The 25233-nt window shown below is 42.3% G+C and overlaps 1 protein-coding gene across 1 annotated transcript; it reads left to right on the top strand.

Moving 5' to 3' along the window:
• Positions 1-347: 347 nt before the first annotated feature.
• On the top strand, positions 348-24768 carry LOC138662843 (oocyte zinc finger protein XlCOF6-like). Its single transcript, XM_069748821.1, has 7 exons — positions 348-928; positions 1242-1401; positions 1531-1710; positions 1794-1917; positions 1999-2096; positions 2295-2385; positions 23061-24768. The coding sequence occupies exons 2-7, from the start codon at positions 1324-1326 to the stop codon at positions 24575-24577; spliced, it is 2088 nt and encodes a 695-aa protein (XP_069604922.1). The 5' UTR covers positions 348-928; positions 1242-1323; the 3' UTR covers positions 24578-24768.
• The last annotated feature ends 465 nt before the right edge of the window (positions 24769-25233 follow it).

The raw sequence follows: 25233 nt of genomic DNA, 5'->3' as shown, positions 1-25233 counted from the left end.
TAAAAAAAACAACCACTACATACTTACCTACCGCTGTCTGTCCTCGCTCCGCTAGCTGAGGATTATCTGCAGGAAGAACAAACGGATTATCCTCTGAAATCCAGGATGTCAGATCCTTCTCTGCCCTGACATCACCTGTCGGGAGGCCCCAAATACATTATATAATCGCCCAAACCCCGAAATCAGTGATTTCATGGAACTTTAGTCTAATGTGTATGGGGCGGTAAAAGGTAACTTATTGGACGCTGCCTCTGGTCCGGCCTAATAGACCTTCATACATTGCAGCCCAGACCCCATTGTTAGACATGTAAGTATCGTAATAACTAGGCCGCCCCATACTATTGAGTACTTGGGGGGCATTCAGCCAAACTCTGTCACCTTCTTAGATGTCATGTTTGCTTTTCACAGCAGCAAGTGGTTAAAGTGCCAGGGTTTTTATTGAAGCCTCATCTGTGCCGTCCCTGCGGTGCATATCTATGTTCTGGGCACAAAAAGATTAATTTCTTTTTAATAAATGTTTAACATGTTAAAAATTATAAAATGTGTCTTCTGCTTTTTCCATGTTTTTTTTTCTTTTTACAAGAATTGTTGGAGCCAATTTTCTTTAGAAACATTTCAATATCTGTTTTTTTTCTGGTGTTTTTCCTGTAATATAGGAAAGCCTAAGGCCAGAAATAAACCCCATAAATCCCTGTACATGGAGACTTTGGGATCAGCTCATTTCTGTCCGCGTTGATTGTGGAAACCAAAAAGCCTCAAACTTCTGTGTGTGAATCAGAGCTGAGATCTAACGTGATAGAAGATTACAGTGCGGGGAAGACGGGAAACCTTCATATAGAGGCCGGTGGTGATGGAGTCAGTGACCGACTCTGGCCAAATCTGTCTCTAGAGCCGTAGTAGAAGATGAAGATGTCGTCCTCATCATGAAGTAGTTATTTCTCATGTCGCGTGTAATGAATATCTCCTGCAGTATTGCTAATGCCGATTCCAGGGTTGGTAAATGAGATGAGAATTAGCGTTATGGAAGATGAGTCTATGAGAAACGTATTCAGCTGCCGACTCCGAGGAGGAAACTGCTTGTTGTCTGTGGCCTAAATATATAGGATTTATTAGTAGATGTAAAGAAGAAACTAAATACTGTAAAATAATAAATCTCCTCATATGTTTCCCTTATTATCTCCAGTAATTGTATTATTACACAGGATTCTTATGATGTTACATCGGCTCATCTTCTCATTCAGGTCTCTACAATATCGGATCCTCTCAGTGAAGATCTTCTACAAAAGAGAATCTTCCTGATTTACCCATCTTTACCCATCAAAGATGGATATGGACAGAGACAAGATGGCGGAGAGGATATTACACCTCACCCTAGAGATCCTCTTCCAGCTTACTGGAGAGGTGAGAGATTCTGATGACGTCACATTACATCATTCTTATCTATGGGAATAACAGATGGACAGAACTGGAGAGGTGAGGACTCTGGAAATGTCTGTAGTGAGATTTATTAATGTGTCTCTCCATTACCAGGATTACACAGTGGTGAAGAAGACCTCTAGTGATCGCTGTCAGGACCCTGTGTCTGAGGGATGGGGAAGACCCCTGAGCCCAATCACGGGGCCTCCACCTCACCCCTTGATCCATGAGGACATCAATGACCAGAAGATCCTAGAACTCATCTACAAGATGTTTGAGCTGCTGACTAGAGAGGTGACACTGCTGGGAATGCTGGGACATTATACAGTAACACTATGAAGAGATCGGGGGGATGACGGTATCATTGTATGTGTCAGGTTCCTATAAGGTGTCAGGATGTCGCTGTCTATTTCTCCATGGAGGAGTGGGAGTATTTAGAAGGACACAGAGATCTGTACAAGAACGTCATAATGGAGGTTCCCCAGCCCCTCACATCTCCAGGTAATAGACAGGACTAAATACACACGGCCTATAATTATCTGTATGTAAAGAATGAATTCACTCCCTGTATGTTTCCTCCAGATCTATCCAGTAAGAGGACAACACCAGAGAGATGTCCCCGTCCTCTTCCTCCACAGGACTGTAACCAAGAAGATCCCAATGCTCCTCAGGATCATCAGGTAGATGGAGAGAAGGTGTCAGGAGATCTCCCCTATGATGTGTAGACGCCGGTGAAGGTCTTGTGCTCAGTCTTGTTTTATCCACCAGTATTATATGTTTTATACTTGTGTAATGAGAACGGTGGAGATGGCCGGATTAGAGCTGATCATAGATGTGACCTCTCCATCTGTCGGTGACTTTTATAATATTTGTTTCAGGGTGAAGATCTGACCCATATTAATACTACAGAGACATATGTGAGGGGGGATGAGCGGTGTAAAGAGGAGATTCCCACATATGGCTACCCAGGTGAGTAGTGACCACTAAATGCATAGAAGTCACAGATTCTTCTCAGTCACCGGCTGTGGCTGCTTTATCAGTGGTGTAGTCCGGCCTTATTACCATGATCACCATTTTGCCTCTAGACCACAACATTCTCCTCCACCCAAAACTATTCAAATAACTTTGGTCATTGAAAGCCCTTTTCTATAGAACTTACAACCTGGTAGATCCACCTACCCCTTGGGTTTAGGAGACGCTGTTACCTGCCCAGATCTGTAAACTATAAAGCCAAATGACAGCGTACGTAGAATGTGCTGACAAGGTAGAAAATCACTTGGAGAAAAATGTTATGATGGGCCTGTAAGAGAAAGCGGAGGGTAATGATGCTGTTGGCTTCCTAGAACCCTGAGATCTTATCGGATGAATCTCCCTTCTCTCCCTTCTGTGCTGCTGAATGTGATCATATGGTCCCTACAAGACCAGGTCCAGTCTTTCTGGCCAAACTTCACTTTATTATCGACAACATTAAATGTGCAGTGAGGCCAAGTGTGAATTTCTGGACAATAACAGAGTTTCCCTTTAGCCCGACTTTTCAATTTGTATTAAAACCGACTAACTTCAAGGAGGATTGTGATAATCTACATAAACCCATCACACCGGTGCCATGATATATCTCTGAGCTGTGCGTGGCTGATGGCTGTAATATACATTTATTCCCGCCTGCAGGAGATGTGTTGGCTCCAGCCCTGGTTTCATGGATTCACTCCACCTCATAAATTACATTGTTTTTGATCCTAAGAAATTCAGATTACTGCACAATCTCTCCTGAAATGGGGAGCAATATTATTTCCTCTAATCTTCTGGTCAGGATTCATAGTAGCTCCAATGGTCCACCATAAATGAATGCAATTCCGGTTTAATTTTAAAGTTCTCCCCTCATACATACGTTGTTGATGGGGATGTAACATATTTTTTTTATTCTAGGTCTTTTTTTTTACCTGTTCATTCTGTATGATAGTTTGATTGTGGTGGGTTCGGCCTGCCTCACTTATGTGAGTCTGTAACTACCTGATAGTCCTGGTGATGAAATCTATCTTCTGGCTGTTTAATCTGTATATGTAGTTTTCAGTTAATGACATTCTCGTGCTCTGGGGCGGGGCTGTGGGCGGGGCTTTATGTGGTGCTGTGGGCGGGGCTTTGTGGTGCTCTGGGTGGAGCTGTGGGCGGGGCTTATGTGTTGCTTTTATTACATATTCATCTGTATTGGCTTATGACAGGTCGCTGATCCCTCACTGACCTGCCCCCCATTTTTACATAATGCATATAATAGTGTTGATATTATTGTTTATAATGCCTATAATATTTTGGCTTATGCGAGGCTTAGACAAAAAAAATGTACATCCAGCAAAACACCACAACATTCCATTTTTCCATATCCACCAAAGCCTTTCTGTCTTCTGGTGTTAGATTAGATGTCTCATGTGGTCTAGATGGTCGGGATGCTTTATCCTCAGAGACCATTTTGGTAGAAACATCAACTGCTGAGACCAAAGACAAATGGGGAAATGTTTTGGATTTATTAATTACATGTGTGGGAAATGGCTCACCTCAGAGACTTGTTTATCCAATAAATATTGAAATGTTAGCAAGGGCCTCCTGTTCCTCCCTTATAGGAAAAAGATCCTATTGATCAGATTAATAATGCAATTTTTTTAAATCAATTTTTTCAAAAATAGATGTAAATGCTTAATTATCGTGAATGAATCTAGGCGAGATGAAGGGGAGAACGTTCGCCTTTTCTGCAGCACGGTCATCTGTGTGGTTGTCGATCCATGATGTAATAAATTACCTGTAAATTGTCCTCACGACGATCTTTATTTGAGGATGCGAGATGCTGATTCCTTTTCCCAAATTGCCTCGTTTGAGGAGCCTCTTCAGGGTCAGTGATTTGATGTCACATTCACTCACAGAAGATATGGATTGAATGGATGAGGTCCTGGAAAGGTTCTTGTCAATGGAGCGTTTCTTTATTTGCCAGTGGAAAATCTTACCGGTGGCAAAATCTGAACTGTCACGTTGATATTTGTTGGACTTACTGTTTGTTCCCATCTTTCCATGTCTTTCTCCATGTTGGTTATGGTCTCTTGAAAAGATCCTGCTGTCATTTCTGATTGTTCCTTATTGTGGAGATCCTGTAACTTCTGCTCCATTTTGGCCAATGACGCAGTATTATTTTCAATAATTATGTGGATAAATTCCAAGGAGCATGTATTCGCTGCCTTAATGCACCTTTGAGTTACATTTTCATCTTCAAGATCAAAAGTCGGATAAGCTTGTATTCTTAGTCCCCGTGGTCTGATTTTCTGGCCCCAATAATTTTCCAGTGCCGTTTTCATCCACCGCAGTTTAGTGTTTTTATGTAAAGCATTTTTATATTAGAATCTCTTGGCTGGTGATTGAAGTGTGGCCGGTGCAGATCCTGCCCCCTTCTTACACACATCCGTAGCTTTAGCTGACCAGGAGCCTTCCCTGGTCTTGGTCCATTCTGTGCGGCCCCAATGTTAAGATAACAGTATTCCGATAATATTAATACACAACTTGGTCCTATTTAACGTGGTAATCCTATTAGTTAGTGCCCACTCACAGTGACATCGACAAAACATCCTGAGGACGATAAACCTCAAAGGATAAAGTAGTGGAGCCAGAGGAATGGTTTTTATAAAAAAAATCTTATTTTATTTTTATTAGATCAACAAACATGATAAATACATGGATACAAATAGTAAGAAGGTTTCAGAAATAAAAGAGGGACTTTAGGACTCACAATAGTTACATTTTGCTGTCTAGTAATTAGCATGATCCGTGATAAAAAAAATTAAGTCACCTTACTAAAACAATGGGTGCTACAATGTTGTGAACACTAAGAACAAATGACAAATCTTAAATAAATAAATAGTGTATAAATTATAGCAGGCAGGTGATTATTTAGCAAAGCTCAAGATACAAGTGCAATATTATAATCCTATTACCAGATTGGCGTCTTTAGATCATACATGCATCCTAGACTTCCACATAATTTATATATCCGGAATAGCGTAGGATAGATTTTCCCAAGTGCCCCCAGAGACCCATCTTCCAAGCTCTGTACCGCAGGACATCTTGTCGTCACCCTCTCTATCAGCTGATGTACCATGCTGGAAGACGCCTCACGCTCCCAGCCCTTTAAGTGCCGGCACTGAGCCACCAGGAAGTATATTTCAGGGTTAGGCAAAGCCAAACCTCCTTCATCCTTAGGTCTCTGAAGCGTCTCCAACCTAATGCAGGGATGCTGCTTCCCCCACACCAAATTCCTAAATAAGGAGTTAATCAGCTTAATTTCCTCCGTGGTATCCAAATAGGTGAGTTATGGAGAACATACAGAATCTTAGGCATGAGAATCATTTTAATAAGATTGACTCGGCCCACCACTGACAAGTGCAATTTAGACCATGCCCCTACTTTTGCCTTAAGAACCCCCAACACGGGAGTCAAATTCTTATGCAAGTAATCTGTAATCGGCAGAGAGATCCATATCCCCAAATATTTGAACTGATCAGCCACTTTGTCTGCCTCCCTCCGCAACATCTCCCACCTCTTCCCCTACGTCAGCTACCTTAAACAGAGTTGATTTATTCCAATTTATCCTCAACCCCAACAATGCTCCAAATCTTTCCATAAGCCGAATTGCATTTCCCAATGAAATATGTGGATCGCTCAGGAACAGCAGTATGTCGTCCGCGTATAACGCTATCTTTTCTTCAATTGACCCATACTTAAACCCAGATACTTCAGCAGACTTCCTAATCTTGGCGGGCAACGGCTCAACAGCCAAAGCAAACAGGAGAGGGGAGAGTGGACACCCCTGTCTCGTACCTCTATGTAACTTTACTCCATTCACCCTGACTCTAGCCACTGGTTGCGCATACAGCAGTTTGACCCAGGACACAAATTGTGGACCAAAACCCAAACCGTGTAACACCTGCCACAAATACCCCATTCTACACTGTCGAAAGCCTTATGGGCCTCTAAGGATGCAATAAATTTCTGGCCGCAGTTATCAGCACCCACCTGTACATTCATAAAAAGCCTTCTCAAGTTAATTGCCGTAGACCTGTCGGGCATAAAGCCTGACTGATCCGGATGTATTAATTTAGAGAGAACACCTCACAGTCTGGCTGCCAACACCCCGGCCAGAAGATTGACATCTGTTGTAAGCAAAGAAATTGGTCGGTATGACTCAGGATATCGTAAGTTTTTATCCCCCTTTGGGATTACCACTATTATGGCTTCTCTCATGGAGGCTGGCAGGATTCCCCTACTCTTAGTCTCTGCCAAGACCACTCTTAATCTAGACATCAACACTTCCTCCATATCTTTGTAAATTTCGGCTGGTAGTCCATCTATCTGCTCCTGGCGCCTTACCCCTTGCCATTGACCTTAATGCCCGGCCCAATTCCTCATCCGTAATAGGTGCCTCCAAACTTTCCCTGTCATCCTCACTCAGCTTGGGCAACTCAAGTCCCCCTAAAAAGCCCCAGTGTCTCCCATCAATGCATCCGTAAAGACCTCCAAGATCTCAGAAGTCTCCAGCACCTTCGCACTGTTTGCTGAAACCAATGAATGCACAAATGATGTACTCCTCTGAGCAGAGGCCACCAGCGACAGCATATGCCCCACCTCCTCCCCTCCTGATAAAAAGCTAGTCTCTGAAACTTTTTCTCTTCGCCCTCTCCAAAAGAATTATATCCATTTTATTCTGAGCTTCTTTTAACTGTTTCCCAGCCTCAAGGTTACCCAGAGCAATCATTTCGTCCTCCGCTACTCTCAGCCTCTCACTTGCCGTTCTTTCCACCTGTTTTGCCCGCCGCTTACATCTACTAATATCGCTAAACAGTGATCCCCTCAAATACGCTTTCATAGTGTCCCAAATAGTGGGTATATCAGCACTCCCATCATTAAACTCAAAAAACTCCTCTATCTCCCGCTGTACGTTGTCTATATCAATACTGCGCAACCAGTTGGGGAGAATTTTCCACTCACCCCTGCACACTGCCCGCGCCTCCATCGGCCGCAGCTCCACCTCAATCGGATTATGATCCGAAAATGCCCGTGACAGGTATCTCACGTCTCCCACTATTGTATCTAATATTTCATTTCCAAGAGCCATATCTATTCTAGATAAGGTATCATGGGCCGGTGATTAGCAAGAATACCTCCTCTCCTTAATGTGTCGAACCCTCCACAGATCAATCATGCCAATTTCCTGAACATATGTACCAAACGTAGTAGTATGACCTTCAGACCTATTCTGTAAGTTTTTGTTCCTATCCCAGAAGTCATCACTGTTGTGACCTGGTGGTTAGGAGCACCAGGAATGACCTGATGGTTAAATTCACAGGACAAGCTCTGGGAAGTGGGAACTTTTGCTGACCGCAATCCCTAATCCTATCACGCACACTAGAAATAGCCGTGGAGCGTACCTAACAGGCCTAGACGCCTCGGCACAGCCTAAGAACTAGCTAGCCCTAGAGATAGAAAATAAAGCCTACCTTGCCTCAGAGAAATTTCCCCAAAGGAAAAGGCAGCCCCCCACAAATATTAACTGTGAGTTAAGATGAAAGTCACAAACACAGAAATGAAACAGGTTTTAGCAAAGGGAGGCCAGACTAACTAAATAGACAGAGGATAGGAAAGGTAACTTTGCGGTCAGCACAAAAACTACAAAAGACCACGCAGAGTGTGCAAAAAGACCCCCGCACCGACTCACGGTGCGGAGGCACCACCCTGCATCCCAGAGCTTCCAGCTAGCAAGACAAAATCATGAAAGCAAGCTGGACTAGAAAACCATGAACAGAAAATAACAAACGGGGACTTAGCTTCTTGCAGGAAGAGACAGGTCTCCAGAAAGATCCAAGAACGACCTGAACCAGCACAGGAACATTGACAGCTGGCATGGAGTAACGATCTGAGTGGAGTTAAATAGAGCAGCCAACCAAAGGAAAAACCACGTCACCTGTGTAAGGAACCTCAGAAGCAGCAGCTTCACTCACAGCCACCAGAGGGAGTCCATGGACAGAACTCGCCGAAGTACCATTCACGACCACAGGAGGGAGTTCAACAGAATTCACAACACATCACATACAGTATATTCTTGAGGTCTCCAATAATTAGAAGTGGTATCGGGTCTCCTCGCCCCAGCAGCTCCAACACTTCTCTAATTTTCTTACTGGAATAGGGAGGTGGAATATACATAGCCACTACACACAGCAGCATCCCAAGCAATTAACATTTCACCACCACATATTGACCATCCGCATCAACATACACCTTTATCTCCTCAAATCGCACCCCCGCAGGAATCCGTACTGGCACTCCCCTTGAGTACATAGAGAAAGTAGAGTGATACGCTTTCTGTATCCAGCGCCTAGACAAGACATCAACCCTCTCACGCACTAAATGTGTTTCAAGCAGACATATCAATGAGGCCCTTTGATCATGAGCATACTGTAAAACTGCCGCCCGCCTGGTTTTATCCTCTAGGCCTCTTATATTCCAACTCAATATTTTAATACAGTCCCCCATCATATCTCTCATCAACTTTCAGAGTAACCTTATTTCTTGGCCTGAGCTGTCTAACCCCCCCACTAAAGCTTTTTCTTCACCTGGAATGGGGCTCCTCTGCCCATTAGAGACACTCTCCCTTGGATTACTTTCTCCTTCCCCCTCCCGCCACCATTAAGGTCACAACTCTTTTTATTCATCTAAAACATTTCAAAACATAGAACAAAGAAAAGAGGTATAATACACATTTGCAGAACACCTTTTTCTAAAGCACTCCTCTGCCCTCCATATTATCTATTGCTGCATTGTCTGGCCAAAGAACCAGAATGGCTAAACTCAACTCTTTCATAATTGAAAAGAATACAAGCAGTAAACAAGTATGCAATTAACCCAAGAGAAACCAATATCCCATATCCATATCTCTACGAGTTCTCAGTCTCCTTTAGCTTGTATTTTCTTAGCATTAATATCAATCCACTGGGTAGCGTCCTCTGGTGTCAGGAAAAAATGAACTCTATTAAAAGCCACCTCTCTTAGTCTCACCAGAAAAAACATGGAAAATTGCAACCCCAGTTCTCTGTCGCCTCTTGACACCAGTAAACTGCATTCTCTGTTTCTGGACCACAGCGGAGTAATCCGGATAAATGACAATTCTCTGTCCTCCAACCGTGAGATCCTCCATTTCTCTGGCCTTTCTAAGAATGTCTGTCTCTATAGTTTAATATCTTGGCCAACATGGTACGAGGATTAGCTCCGGGGGGGAGGGGACTGCGGTGGAACCCTGTGAGCTCTTTCAACTGCAAAAACTTTCGTCAGAGCCTCGACCCCAACCTTTTCCCTCAGCCAGTTTTCAATATATTCAGTAGGATTTCTACCCTCAGATTTTTCAGGCAGACCCACTATTCGGAGGTTATTTCTTCTGGATCTATTTTCCAGATCCTCATTTTTTTGCCGCCAGTTCTGATATCTTGTGAGCAAACTTTTTCTCTGTCTTTTGTAACTTTGCAACATGATCCTCTGCATTGTTCACCTTCTCTTCCACCTCTCTCATGCGGTTGTCCATTTTCTGTATGGCATCCTTTATCTGTACAATCTCCCCTTTAACCTCCTTCATCTCTAGGGTCAAGTCATTTAGGGACTGTCTACATGAGGATATGAGTATAAATACGGCCTTTAGGGTCAGCTCCCCTCCTGCTGCTGCAGCCCTGCCACAGTCTCCCTCCCCCTTCTGTACCTCAGCCTTTCCTGCGGCAGTCATTTCTTCATCCTTCTCCTCCCCTTCAGATCAAACTTCAGCAGATAACTTCGCTTCCGCTACATCATCCGCCCGGGAAAACTTTTCTCAAATTAGCAGCAGCCTCCAAGCGTCTCTGACATGCAGTGTTAGCCTTATTAACGTCTTCCCTGGCAGCGGCGCTATCTTGGAATGCACCGGCCTCTCCAGCTCCTGCATCTTTCTGCCATCTCCGGGTCATTTCGTCCTCCCCACCGTGCTCCAGCGCTCCCGAGACCTTCAGCCAGCAGATATATCACACTTTAAAGCAGACAGCGGCGTCTGCACAGGATTAGAGCAATAATGGCAGTGGGAGCTCTCTCTTATGCGACCGCTCACATGGCCAGCTAGGACACACCCAGAGTATAATATAACTTGTTTTTCTTATCTTTCAGGTTACATGGGGGGGATATTATGAGAATTCCGATTTAGTTAATTTAGGAATTGTGCACATTCCATCTCAGTACCCACCCAAAGAAAGAATATGTCGTCAATATAGCGATGCCAATTGCGAATCTGTTCCTTGAAAGCTTTGGAGGGATACACCACATTCTCCTCCCACCATCCAAGGAAGATATTAGCATACGCTGGTGCGCATCGAGCCCCCATGGCGACTCCAGAGATCTGTCGAAAAAATGCCCTATCAAAGATGAAGTAATTATGGTGGAGAATAAAATTCAATAGATCAATAATAGTCATGCCTGCAGTCTATATGATTACATCTGTCCAGAAAAAAGCAGCAACATTGACTCCGTCACTGTGATTGATGTTGGAATACAACGACTCGATATCGCAAGTCATGAAGAGAGCATTCGTCGGCACAACAATATCCTGGCAGATCTCAATTATATGAGTCGTGGCCCTGATGAAGGAAGGTAAAGTTAGTTCTAAGGGTTGTAGAAAAAAATCCAAATAAGCGCAGGCTTTTTCACATATGCTTCCAATGCTTGAAAGTATTGGACGGCCGGGCGGCTTGTTGGCATTATTGTGGATCTTTGGCAACATGTAAAAGGTAGAAATAACAGGATGTTCTACCCACATGTATTTTTTCTCATTGGAGGTAATGATACCATATTGTTCCGCTTTCATGAGTAGTGTATGAAATTGGGTGAGAAAAACTGATGTTGGATCAGAAGGGAATTTCAAATTTGTCTAGTTGCTTCCTCCAAATACATGTGGGTAGGCCAAAGAACCACATTGCCACCCTTGTTGGCCTCCTTAATTAGGAAGACATTGTTTTTGAGCGAAAAGAGTGCCTGCTTCTCAGCCCTAAACAGATTGGACGAAGTACTAACCTGAGGAGACATAAGCAAAATGTCTCGTTTGACCAGTTCGAAAAATATCTTCACTGTGGGTACCAATGAAAATGAAGTGGCTTTTGTGGACTTATTCCTGTATGGAAAGGGACTTCTGATAGTGGTGGAATGATTTTCTTCAAGAAGCTCAAGCAGATCTAGAAAAGCTTAATGTTCCTCCTCTGGAAGTGTTTGCATAATGTCAAGTTTCTTGTACACCTGGAATGTCAAATTTCTGCAGAACATCTGCATAACAGAAATCTGAGAAGACAAGACATGATCAGAAAGATTAATGACTTGTAACGATAGAAAGCTCACCTCTGGACTTTCCATTGTAGGGGATGGCTTATGCCCAGAGGTTACTTGCGCCTGGTCCCGTAAGTCTGTCGAAAGGGCGATGTCCGACTACTGTACCTGGTTGGCCTCCTTCTTGTTGTTCTTGTTGTGTTTTCCACCCCGTCGGGTCCGATATCTAGCTCGCTTCCAGCTGATGACGAAAAATCACTGGAGCTGGCTTCACCCGACGAGGGATCCATTGTGGCCATAGTTTGGAAATTTTTGTTATTAGCCTTGGTGTAAGGGGCACTACCACTATGCTTCCACCTAAAAACTGTGTGGTGCTCAAAGTCCAGTTTATCTCTCTGAAACTTTTTCGGTTTTCTGGAAGTTACATCCGACTCATATTTATCTAAAATCTTTAACTTTGTCCTGAAACTCATGGCCTGTGATGAGTCAAGTTTACTCAGCTTGGACTCCAGCTCTTTAACATGGATTTTAGTGATGGAAAAGAGTTTTTTTGTCATGTTCAAGCAGCATATTCTTTAATATATTGGAACGTTGTGTGAGCCCTTGCTCCCAAGATTTATGGAAAGAATCGGAGGGTTCCCAAGTGGGAAAAATAGCCACATGTAAACCCTGAGGTATAAGTCCTGCCTTGAGGTATTCAAGTCTCATCGTTTTTTCAATTTTTAAAATCTGACATGTGTCACTTTATGTGGGGATAACTTTGGAATTCTTCACAAAGGATAATAGAAAACAAATGGATCTTACAAATTATTTTCCAGCTTCTCTCAATACCCTACATATGATTGTACACTACTCTCTGGGCACATGGCAGTGTTCAGAAGGGAAGGAGTGCCATTTAGCTGTTTGAATTCAGATCTAGCTGGAATAGTTTGCAGACACAATGTATTGGGAGCACTGTTCGTGGTCAACTGGCAGCTCAAAAGATCTCCACCATGAACATGCTTGGCACTATCTTCTCTGCTTTCCATATCCCAAAGATTGCCTTGCTCATCTCCCTTTATCACCATTACATGGATCTGGACTTACACTTGGACCCCTAGGCTTGGACCGTGGTGTTACCTGCTATTCTGTGGTATTAGATGGCAAGAAGAATAGTCAGGTAGCTGGGTCAGAACCAGAAGGACAGAATACAGAATCAGAAGACACAAGAGTAGTCGGTAAACAGGCCACGGTCACAACAGGAAACAAATACACAAGCCACAAGCTGAGCACAGTGGACTGAACCAGAGGAGAACAACGCTGTTTCTGGCAGATTCCGGCCATGTGCTTTGAGCTTTATTAGGGTGTGGTACTTTCCAATTGGCTGAAGTAGGGAGCAGATTACTCCATCTGGACAGCAGGAACAGATCCCAGATGAGATTGGACACATCATATGCAGAAGCCCTAATATGACTAAATGACAGAAAGCCAGAAGAGTCGAAATCCCCATAAAGTGATTCAATTTTGTAAATTAATTCACTGAGGGTAATCTATACATATGTGGTCAAAATTGTTAGTACCCCTCTTTTAATGACAGAAAAACCCACAATGGTCACAGAAATAACTTGAATCTGACAAAAGTAATAATAAATAAAAAATCTATGACAATGAACAAATGAAAGTCAGACATTGCTTTTCAGCCATGCTTCCACAAAATTAAAAAAAATAAAACTCATGAAATAGGCCTGGACAGAAATGATGGTACCCCTGAAAATAATGTGACAAAGGGACATGTTAAATTGCGGTGTGTCCACTAACTAGCATCACAGAGGTCTACAATCTTGGAATCAGTGAGTGGCCTGTATATAGGGCTACAGATACTCACTGTGCTGTTTGGTGACATGGTGTGCATCACACTCAACATGGACCAGAGGAAGCGAAGGAAAGAGTTGTCTCAGATTAGAAAGAAAATTAGACAAACATGTTAAATGTAAAAGTTATAAGACCATCTCCAAGCAGCTCGATGTTCCTGTGACTACAGTTGCACATATTATTCAGAAATGTAAGATCCATGGGACTGTAGCCAACCTCCCTGGACATGGCCGCAGGAGGAAAATTGATGGCAAATCAAAGAGACGGATAATACGAATGGTAACAAAAGAGCCCTGAAAAAATTCTAAACAGATTAAAGGTGAACTTCAAGCTTAAGGAACATCAGTGTCAGATCGCACCATCTGTCATTGTATGACTCAAAGTGGACTTCATGAGATACGACCAAGGAGGACACCATTGTTTAAAAAAAATCATAACAAAGCCAGACTGGAATTTGCTAAACTACATGTTGACAAGCCACAAAACTTCTGGGAGAATGTCCTATGGACAGATGAGACAAAAATGGAACTTTTTGGCAAGGCACATCAGCTCTATGTTCAGAGACGGAAAAATGAAGCATATCAAGAAAAGAACACTGTCCCTACTGTGAAACAAGGCAGAGGCTCTGTTATGTTCTGGGGCTGCTTTGCTGCATCTGGCACAGAGTGTCTAGAATCTGTGCAGTGTACAATGAAATCTCAAGACTATCAAGGGTTTCTAGAGAGAAATATGCTGCCCAGTGTCAGAAAGCTTGGTCTCAGGCGCAGGTCATGGGTCTTGCAACAGGATAATAACCCAAAACACACAGCTAAAAACACCCAAGAATGGCTAAGAGGAAAACATTGGAATATTCTGAAGTGGCCTTCTATGAGCCCTGACCTAAATCCTATTGAGCATCTTTGGAAAGAGCTGAAACATGCCGTCTGGACAAGGCAACCTTCAAACACGAGACAACTGGATTAGTTTGCTCTTGAGGAGCGGCCAACATACCTGTCGAGAGGTGCAGAAGTCTCATTGACACTTACGTTTGATTGCAGTGATTGCCTCAAAAGGTTGTGCAACAAAATATTACGTTAAGGGTACCATCATTTCTGTCCGGGCCGATTTCATGAGTTTTATTTTTTTTTTATTCTGTGGAGGCATGGCTGAAAAGCAATGTCTGACTTTCATTTGTTCATTTTAATATAGATTTTTTATTTATTATTACTTTTGTCAGATTCAAGTTATTGCTGTGACCATTGTGGGTTTTTCTGTCATTAACCCCTTTACCCCCAAGGGTGGTTTGCACGTTAATGACCGGTCCAATTTTTACAATTCTGACCACTGTCCCTTTGTGAGGTTATAACTCTGGAACGCTTCAACGGATCCCAGTGATTCTGACATTGTTTTCTCGTGACATATTGTACTTCATGACAATGGTAAAAATTCTTTGATAGTACCTGCGTTTATTTGTGAAAAAAACGGAAATTTGGCGAAAATTATGAAAATTTCGCAATTTTCCAACTTTGAATTTTTATGCAATTAAATCACAGAGATATGTCACACAAAATACTTAATAAGTAACATTTCCCACATGTCTACTTTACATCAGCACAATTTTGGAACCAAAATTTTTTTTGTGAGGGAGTTATAAGGGTTAAAAGTTGACCAGCAATTTCTCATTTCTACAACACCATTTTTTTTTTAGGGACCACATCTCATTTGAAGTCATTTTGAGGGGTCTATATGATATAAAATACCCAAGTGTGACACCATTCTAAAAACTACACCCCTCAAGGTGCTCAAAACCATATTCAAGAAGTTTATTAACCCTACTGGTGCTTCACAGGAATTTTTTGAATGTTTAAATAAAAATGAACATTTAACTTTTTTTCACAAAAATTTAATTCAGCTCCAATTTGTTTAATTTTACCAAGGGTAACAGGAGAAAATAGACCCCAAACATTGTTGTACAATTTGTCCTGAGCACGACAATACCCCACATATGGGGGTAAACCACTGTTTGGGCGCATGGCAGAGCTCGGAAGCGAAGGAGCGCCATTTGACTTTTCAATGCAAAATTGACTGGAATTGAGATGGGACGCCATGTTTCGTTTGGAGAGCCCCTGATGTGCCTAAACATTGAAACCCCCCACAAGTGACACCATTTTGGAAAGTAGACCCCTTAAGGAACTTATCTAGATGTGTGGTGAGCACTTTGACCCACCAAGTGCTTCACAGAAGTTTATAATGTAGAACCGTAAAAATAAAAAATCATATTTTTTCACAAAAATTAACTTTCCGCCCCCAATTTTTTATTTTCCCAAGGGTAAGAGAAGAAATTGAACCCCAAAAGTTGTTGTACAATTTGTCCTGAGTACGCTGATACCCCATATGTGGGGGTAAACCACTGTTTGGGCGGATGGGAGAGCTCGGAAGGGAAGGAGCGCCATTTGACTTTTCAATGCAAAATTGACAGGAATTGAGATGGGACGCCATGTTGCGTTTGGAGAGCCACTGATGTGCCTAAACATTGAAACCCCCCACAAGTGACACCATTTTGGAAAGTAGACCCCCTAAGGAACTTATCTACATGTGTGGTGAGCACTTTGACCCACCAAGGGCTTCACAGAAGTTTATAATGGAGAGCCGTAAAAATAAAACAAAAATTTTTTCCCACAAAAATTATTTTTTAGCCCCCAGTTTTGTATTTTCCCGAGGGTAAGAGGAGAAATTGGACCCCAAAAGTTGTTGTCCAATTTGTCCTGAGTACGCTGATACCCCATATGTTGGGGGGAACCACCGTTTGGGCGCATGGGAGGGCTCGGAAGGGAAGGAGTGCCATTTGGAATGCAGACTTAGATGGAATGGTCTGCAGGCATCACATTGCGTTTGCAGAACCCCTAATGTACCTAAACAGTAGAAATCCCCCACAAGTGACCCCATATTGGAAACTAGACCCCAATGGAACTTATCTAGATGTGTTGTGAGAACTTTTAACCCCCAAGTGTTTCACTACAGTTTATAACGCAGAGCCGTGAAAATAACAAATCTTTTTTTTTCCCACAAAAATTATTTTTTAGCCCCCAGTTTTGTATTTTCCCAAGGGTAACAGGAGAAATTGGACCACAACAGTTGTTGTCCTATTTGTCCTGAGTACGCTGATACCCCATATGTTGGGGTAAACCCCTGTTTGGGCACACGGGAGAGCTCGGAAGGGAAGAAGCACTGTTTTACTTTTTCAACGCAGAATTGGCTGGAATTGAGATCGGACGCCATGTCGCGTTTGGAGAGCCCCTGATGTGCCTAAACAGTGGAAACCCCCCAATTATAACTGAAACCCTAATCCAAACACACCCCTAACCCTAATCCCAACAGTAACCCTAACCACACCTCTAACCCTGACACACACCTAACCCTAATCCCAACTGTAAATGTAATCTAAACCCTAACCGTAACTTTAGCCCCAACCCTAACTGTAGCCTTAACCCTAGCCCCAACCCTAACTTTAGCCCCAACCCAAACTGTAGCCCTAACCCTAGCCCTAACCATAGCCCTAACCATAGCCCTAACCCTAACTTTAGCCCCAACCCTAACTGTAGCCTTAACCCTAGCCCTAACCCTAGCCCTAACCCTAGCCCAAACCCTAACCCTAACCCTAGCCCTAGCCCTAACCCTAGCCCTAATGGAAAAATGGAAATAAATACATTTTTTTAATTTTTCCCTAACTAAGGGGGTGATGAAGGGGGGTTTGATTTACTTTTATAGCGGGTTTTTTAGCGGATTTTTATGATTGGCAGCCGTCACACACTGAAAGACGCTTTTTATTGCAAAAAATATTTTTTGCGTAACCACATTTTGAGAGCTATAATTTTTCCATATTTTGGTTCACAGAGTCATGTGAGGTCTTCTTTTTTGCGGGACGAGTTGATGTTTTTATTGGTAACATTTTCGGGCACGTTTCATTTTTTGATCGCTTTTTATTCCGATTTTTGCGAGGTAGAATGACCAAAAACCAGCTATTCATGAATTTCTTTTGGGGGAGGCGTTTATACCGTTCCGCGTTTGGTAAAATTGATAAATCAGTTTTATTCTTCGGGTCAGTACGATTACAGCGACACCTCATTTATATCATTTTTTTTATGTTTTGGCGCTTTTATACGATAAAAACTATTTTATAGAAAAAATAATTATTTTTGCATCGCTTTATTCTCAGGACTATAACTTTTTTTTTTTTTTGCTGATGATGCTGTATGGCGGCTCGTTTTTTGCGGGACAAGATGACGCTTTCAGCGGTATCATGGTTATTTATGTCTGTCTTTTTGATCGCGTGTTATTCCACTTTTTGTTCGGCGGTATGATAATAAAGCGTTGTTTTTTGCCTCGTTTTTTTTTTTTTTTCTTACGGTGTTTACTGAAGGGGTTAACTAGTGGGCCAGTTTTATAGGCCGGGCCATTACGGACGCGGCGATACTAAATATGTGCACTTCTATTGTTTTTTTTTTAATTTAGATAAAGAAATGTATTTAGGGGAATAATATTTTTTTTTTTTTTCATTATTTAGGAATATTTTTTTTTATTTTTTTTTACACATTTTGAAATTTTTTTTTTACTTTTTTACATTGTCCCAGGGGGGGACATCACAGATCAGTGATCTGACAGTGTGCACAGCACTCTGTCAGATCACTGATCTGACATGCAGCGCTGCAGCCTTCACAGTGCCTGCTCTGAGCAGGCTCTGTGAAGCCACCTCCCTCCCTGCAGGACCCGGATCCGCAGCCATCTTGGATCCGGGGCTGGAGGAAGCAGGGAGGGAGGTAAGACCCTCGCAGCAACGCGATCACATCGCGTTGCTGCGGGGGGCTCAGGGAAGCCCGCAGGGAGCCCCCTCCCTGCGGGAAGCTTCCCTATACCGCCGGCACATCGCGATCATCTTTTATCGCGGTGTGCCAGGGGTTAATGTGCCGGGGGCGGTCCGTGACCGCTCCTGGCACATAGTGCCGGATGTCACCTGCGATAAGCAGCTGACACCCGGCCGCGATCGGCGGCGCTCCCCCCGTGAGCGCCGCCGATCGCGCTGGACGTACTATCCCGTCCGTGGTCATGGGGGCCCACCCCACCTCGACGGGATAGTACGTCCCATGTCAGAAAGGGGTTAAACGAGGGGAACCAACAGTTTAGACCACGTGTATAGGAGGAATTAATATTTTGACTCCACAGCCACTTTCTGGAAATTAACACGCAGTGGATGTTGGAGAGTGAAAATTACACATTTGCCATTTTATTACCCAGCACATAGTGCCCAGATTATGCTCCAGGAGACACACTCTGTAAATTAAGTGGATTCTTCTCACTATAATATTGCTAAATACAGGGATCCTAAATGTTGTTTGAGCACACTGCAAGACCCAGAAGTGAGAGCGGATTTTGCTGGATTGGTTTATATAAACTCTGTTACTTTTCAACAGCCTTTGAGCCACTAATAGTGTGGAAACCTCTGTTTTTCCATTGACAGATGATGGACCTGAGTGGGGACAAAACAGTCATTGGTTTGGTAAATAACACCATGTAACACAATTTTTGTTCCTGGCTTCCAAGTGAAATATTTCAATTGCTTATGTTTAAAGACTATGGAAAAACGACTACATTCAACAGAAACTTTGATTTTATGATCACAACCCAGAAAAATGTTGTATTTATTTTGACAAAAAAGGAAATTATTATATTTTCGTTCATGCGGTCTGATAAAAAACAACAACACTTGCATTGTAAATTGACAAATACAGTCAAAAATCTCTCAAAGGTTCAGAAATGAGTACAGTACAGACCAAAAGTTTGGACACACTCTCTCATTTAAAGATTTTTCTGTATTTCCATGACTATGAAAATTGTAAATTCACACTGAAGGCAGGTGGAATTATATGCTTAACGAAAAAGTGTGAAACAACTGAAAATATGTCTTATATTCTAGGTTCTTCAAAGTAGCCACCTTTTGCTTTGATTACTGCTTTGCACACTCTTGGCATTCTCTTGATGAGCTTCAAGAGGTAGTCACCAGAAATGGTTTTCACTTCACAGGTGTGCCCTGTCAGGTTTAATAAGTGGGATTTATTGCCTTATAAATGGGGTTGAGACCATCAGTTGTGTTGTGCAGAAGTCTGGTGGCTACACAGCTGATAGTCCTACTGAATAGACTGTTAGAATTTGTATTCTTGCAAGAATAAAGCACTTAAGTAAATAAAAACGAGTGGCCATCATTACTTTAAGACATGAAGGTCAGTCAGTCCAAAAAATTGGGAAAACTTTGAAAGTGTCCCCACTTTGCAGTTGCAAAAACCATTAAGCGCTACAAAGAAACTGGCTCACATAAGGACCACCCCAGGAAAGGAAGACCAAGAGTCACCTCTGCTTCTGAGGATAAGTTTATCCGAGTCACCAGCCTCAGAAATCGCAGGTTAACAGCAGCTCAGATTAGATACCAGGTCAATGCCACACAGAGTTTTAGTAGCAGACACATTTCTACAACAAGTGTTAAGAGGAGACTTTGTGCAGCAGGCCTTCATGGTAAAATAGCTGCTAGGAAACCACTGCTAAGGACAGGCAACAAGCAGAAGAGACTTGCTTGGGCTAAAGAACACAAGGAATGGACATTAGACCAGTGGAAATCTGTGCTTTGGTCTGATGAGTCCAAATTTGAGATCTTTGGTTCCAACCACCGTGTCTTTGTGCGCCGCAGAAAAGGTGAACGGATGGACTCTACATGCCTGGTTCCCACCGTGAAGCATGGAGGAGGAGGTGTGATGGTGTGGGGGTGCTTTGCTGGTTACACTGTTGGGGATTTATTCAAAATTGAAGGCATACTGAACCTGCATGGCTACTACAGCATCTTGCAGCGGCATGCTATTCCATCCGGTTTGTGTTTAGTTGGACCATCATTTATTTTTCAACAGGACAATGACCCCAAACGCACCTCCAGGCTGTGTAAGGGCTATTTGACCAAGAAGGAGAGTGATGGGGTGCTATGCCAGACGACCTGGCCTCCACAATCACCAGACCTGAACCCAATCGAGATGGTTTGGGGTGAGCTGGACCACAGAGTGAAGGCAAAAGGGCCAACAAGTGCTAAGCATCTCTGGGAACTTCTTCAAGATTGTTGGAAGACCATTTCCAGTGACTACCTCTTGAAGCTCATCAAGAGAATTCCAAGAGTGTGCAAAGAAGTCATCAAAGCAAAAGGTGGCTACTTTGAAGAACCTAGAATATGACATATTTTCAGTTGTTTCACACTTTTTTGTTTAGTATATAATTCCACATGTGTTAATTCATAGTTTTGTTTCCTTCAGTGTGAATTTACAATTTTCATAGTCATGAAAATACAAAAAAATCTTTAAATGAGGTGTGTCCAAACTTTTGGTCTGTACTGTAGGTGTTCTAGATTTGCAAGTATATTGCAAATCACTTTCCTGAACAAGCCCCCAAATGTCGTTCCCTGTCATGTTTTCGGTATACTGTCCTTGGTAATGAAGTTTAAAGTCCAATATATCTTGATGAAAGCGCTCGCCTTGCTCCTCAGAGTTCTCTTGTTCTCCTTGAACTTGTCAAGATGAGCATCAAGGATATGCACTTGGAGAGACATTCTGCATCCCATTATGGCATAATTCTTTGAGCGTCTGAACCAATTGCACATAGTTTTCAGCCTTGTGATTTCCTGGAAGCCATGAACCAATGTAATGAAACTGTTCCAAGCCATTTTCTCCATCCTGTTCAGCAGCTTGCCGAACTCATCACATTCTATGATCTTTTTGATTTGCTGTTCGACGAAGATAACAGCCTTGACCTTTGCCTCCGACAGCTTTGGAAAGAGACCTTAGAGGTACTTGAAAGCTTCTTACTCCTTGTCAAGAGCCATGACAAATTGCTTTATGAGGCCTATCTTGATATGCAATGGTAGCATCAACACCTTCAGAGGTTCTATCAGCGGCTCCCACTTGACGTTACTCTTCCCCACAGAAAACTCGGTCTGCTGTGGCCAGTCCTTTCTGTGATAATGTGCCTTAGTGTCACAGCTGTCCCAGAGACAAAGGAAATTTTGTGAAACCGCCTTGAAGGCCCATCAGGAATGACACCATTTTGAAGCCTCTGATGACCTCCCTTCCATAGTCATCATACTTCAAGGCTCTCCGCAACATCTTGACACTGGTGTAGTCCTTTTTGAGATACAAAGAGTGAGCCATAGAGAGAGACAGGTAGTTTCCGTTGTGAAGCAGCACGGCTTTGAGGCTGCGGTTTGAACTGTCTATGAATAGGTGCCATTCACTCGGGTTACAGGTGATACCTATTGCCTCAAAACGACCGGCCACATTGTTGCAGAAGCACAACCCATCTTCTCAACAGAAGTTGGAAAATATTTGGTGACGCTTTCTTTGATCTGTGGCTTGCACATTTTCATCCAACAAGTTCCACTGCTTGAGCCTGGATGTCAGAAGCTCAGCATTGGACTTGGTAAGACGAAGGTCTCAGATTAGATTGTTGACATCTTTCTAGTTAGGAAAGTATGGCCTTCTCTCCTCAACCGCATCTGTGAAAACATAATCTTGATCTCCAATACCTTCCTCACTGTCCGACTTGCTGCTTTTTCCTGAAGATGGTTGATCCCTCTCTGGGGGAGTTGGAACAGTCATCTCGTGGCAGTGTGGTACTGGGACAATGGAAGAAGGAATGCCTGGATAAACAATTTGAGGTGCATTCTTGCCTGTGCGCCGTTTGGCAGGATCCACCATGCAGAAGTAGCAATTGCTTGAGTCGTCGGTCGGTTGCCGCCAAATTTGCGGGTTAGCAAACTTCGTGGCTCTCTTTTATCCCCTGTACCAACCTGTAACATAGCAGATATAATTAATCATATAAATGTAAAGGCATTAAATTTTACACATTACTTAATACATATTTTACTATAGTGCATTGATATATGTGAAAATGTTGTCAATTGCAACTCCTTAAACTGTACTAGATCTAAATTATTGAAATTCTACAAAAATAAAGCACTGCCATCTAAATGAGCTGCAATTGTTCACCTTACCTTCCAATATTCGCATGTGAAATGAGGTACCCAGGACTTGTCTTGATGCCCTACAGGCATGCTGAAATATGCCTTGTAGGCCTCGCATATCATACGACGTGCTTTCATGGAATACTTTCTCACTCTTGTCTTTATAAATTGTCCACACACGTAGCAAAATGCATCTGCTGGGTGCAATCAACCTCTTGATTCCATCTAAAAAAAGAAATTGCTCTTTATCTACAATTTGTTATTCTCTTACTCAGCAATAACATAAACTGAAATGTTGGTTCGAGTCACCTGTGCTTTTATACTTGTATGACTACTATTGAACAGTCAGAGAATGTTCTAGAAAATTCTAAAAGTTTGTAGAAAATAATAATTGTTTTTTTTTTTATCTTAGATGACTGTACCAGGAGATCAGAGGGACTGCTGACATCTTCAATTTTTAAATCTGATTGTCTTGAGATCCTACAAGATACAACTGAAGTGAATGCCATTACTCCAGATATATCATCATCCATTCACAGCAAAGATCTGTCATCTGATCCTATGAAACAGGTCCCATCTTCTGATTCATTACTGACTACTAAGGAAAATCAAAGTCACAACATAAGCATTAAAAGACAAACTGCTCCTAAAGCAAATAAGTCATTTTCATGTTCAGAATGTGGAAAATGTTTTAACCAGAAATCCGATTTGGTTAATCACCATAGAACCCACACAGGAGGGAAGCTTTTTTCCTGTTCAGCATGTGGGAAATGTTTTACCCGCAAAGATAATCTTGTTAGACACAAAATAACTCACACAGGGGAAAAGCATTTTTCCTGTTCAGAATGTGGGAAATGTTTTAACCAGAAATCAGCTTTGATTAATCACCATGGAACTCACACAGGGAAGAAGCCTTTTTCCTGTTCAGAATGTGGGAAATGTTTTACTCTGAAACAAAATCTTGTTAGACACCAAAGAACCCACACAGGGGAGAAGCCTTTTTTCTGTTTAGAATGTGGGATTTGTTTTACCCAGAAAACAGCTTTGGTTTATCACCATAGGACGCACACAGGACATAAGCCTTTTTCCTGTTCAGAATGTGGGAAATGTTTTACCGTCAAAGAGAGTCTTGTTAGACACCAAAGAATCCACTCAGGGGAGAAGCCTTTTTCATGTTTAGAATGTGGGAAATGTTTTACCCAGAAAACAGCTTTGGTTTATCACCATAGGACTCACACAGGAGATAAGCCTTTTTCCTGTTCAGAATGTGGGAAATGTTTTAACCAGAAATCAGATTTGGTTATTCACCAGAGAACTCACACAGGGAAGAAGCCTTTTTCCTGTTCAGAATGTGGGAAATGTTTTAACCAGAAATCAGATTTGGTTATTCACCAGAGAACTCACACAGGGAAGAAGCCTTTTTCCTGTTCAGAATGTGGGAAATATTTTACTCTCAAACAAAATCTTGTTAGACACCAAAGAACCCACACAGGGGAGAAGCCTTTTTCCTGTTCAGAATGTGGGAAATGTTTTACCCAGAAAACCGCTTTGGTTTATCACCATAGGACTCACACAGGAGATAAGCCTTTTTCCTGTTCAGAATGTGGGAAATGTTTTACCGTCAAAGAGAGTCTTGTTAGACACCAAAGAACCCACTCAGGGGAGAAGCCTTTTTCATGTTCAGAATGTGGGAAATGTTTTACCCAGAAAACAGCTTTGGTTTATCACCACAGGACTCACACAGGAGATAAGCCTTTTTTTTGTTCAGAATGTGGGAAATGTTTTACCATCAAACAGAATCTTGTTAGACACGAAAGAACCCACTCAGGGGAGAAGCCTTTTTCCTGTTCAGAATGTGGGAAATGTTTTAAATGGAAAGCACTTCTTGTTAGACATCAGAGCAGTCACACAGGGGAGAAGCCTTTTTAATTTTCTTAATGTGGGAAATATTTTACTTGGAAATCATCTGTTAATAAACATCAGAGACGTCACATAGGGGAGAAGCCTTTTTTTATGTTCATAATGTTGGAATAGTTTTAACCAAAATTGAATCTTCTGAAATTGGTTGTCTCTTGTCATTCCTCATGTTTGCTGAAAAAAAGGATAAAACTAAACTATTAATTCCAAATGTAAAACTATACCCATAATTTACCCCCTGAAGGTTAGTCAGTAGGTGACTAATAGAAAAAACTTGTACCCCATATCTCAGTATATAGGGTGAGGTGACGTATACACACTCACTCTCCAAGCCTCTCATTTCTATGGCTTTCATTGTCCTCAACAAAGGCGACTCAACAGGAGACTATTTAATATTGACCTATATTCAAGCGAGACTAGACGAAACTAAAATCATGTATCATGTTATCCGAAACAGTCAGAAAACCAGCCACATATTGGCAGACCCCAGATCTCAAACTATATACAGTACTTCGTAAGTTTATAAGCCACTCCAGTGTCAGGAATAGATAGTATGTGAAAATACAGTATAATTCTTGTGTTTTTCTCCTATAGGGACTGCCCTAGTTTGGTATTGTAATTGTAGCTGGTAATTAGTAGTGCAGACAAATTGTCCTAGACTAAACTCC

This window comes from Ranitomeya imitator, chromosome 2 (genome assembly GCF_032444005.1).
Source record: "Ranitomeya imitator isolate aRanImi1 chromosome 2, aRanImi1.pri, whole genome shotgun sequence".
Taxonomy (NCBI): Eukaryota; Metazoa; Chordata; class Amphibia; order Anura; family Dendrobatidae; genus Ranitomeya; species Ranitomeya imitator.
This window is presented reverse-complemented; position numbering and strand designations above follow the sequence as displayed.

What these genes read in the sequence shown, in the direction of transcription:
- LOC138662843 (XM_069748821.1), top strand. Translation starts at nt 1,324, where the DNA reads ATGGATATGGACAGAGACAAGATGGCGGAGAGGATATTACACCTCACC. An exon ending in TTGAGCTGCTGACTAGAGAG is followed by an intron (nt 1,711 to 1,793) that starts GTGACACTGCTG and finishes TGTATGTGTCAG; the next exon opens with GTTCCTATAAGGTGTCAGGA. An exon ending in ATGCTCCTCAGGATCATCAG is followed by an intron (nt 2,097 to 2,294) that starts GTAGATGGAGAG and finishes TATTTGTTTCAG; the next exon opens with GGTGAAGATCTGACCCATAT.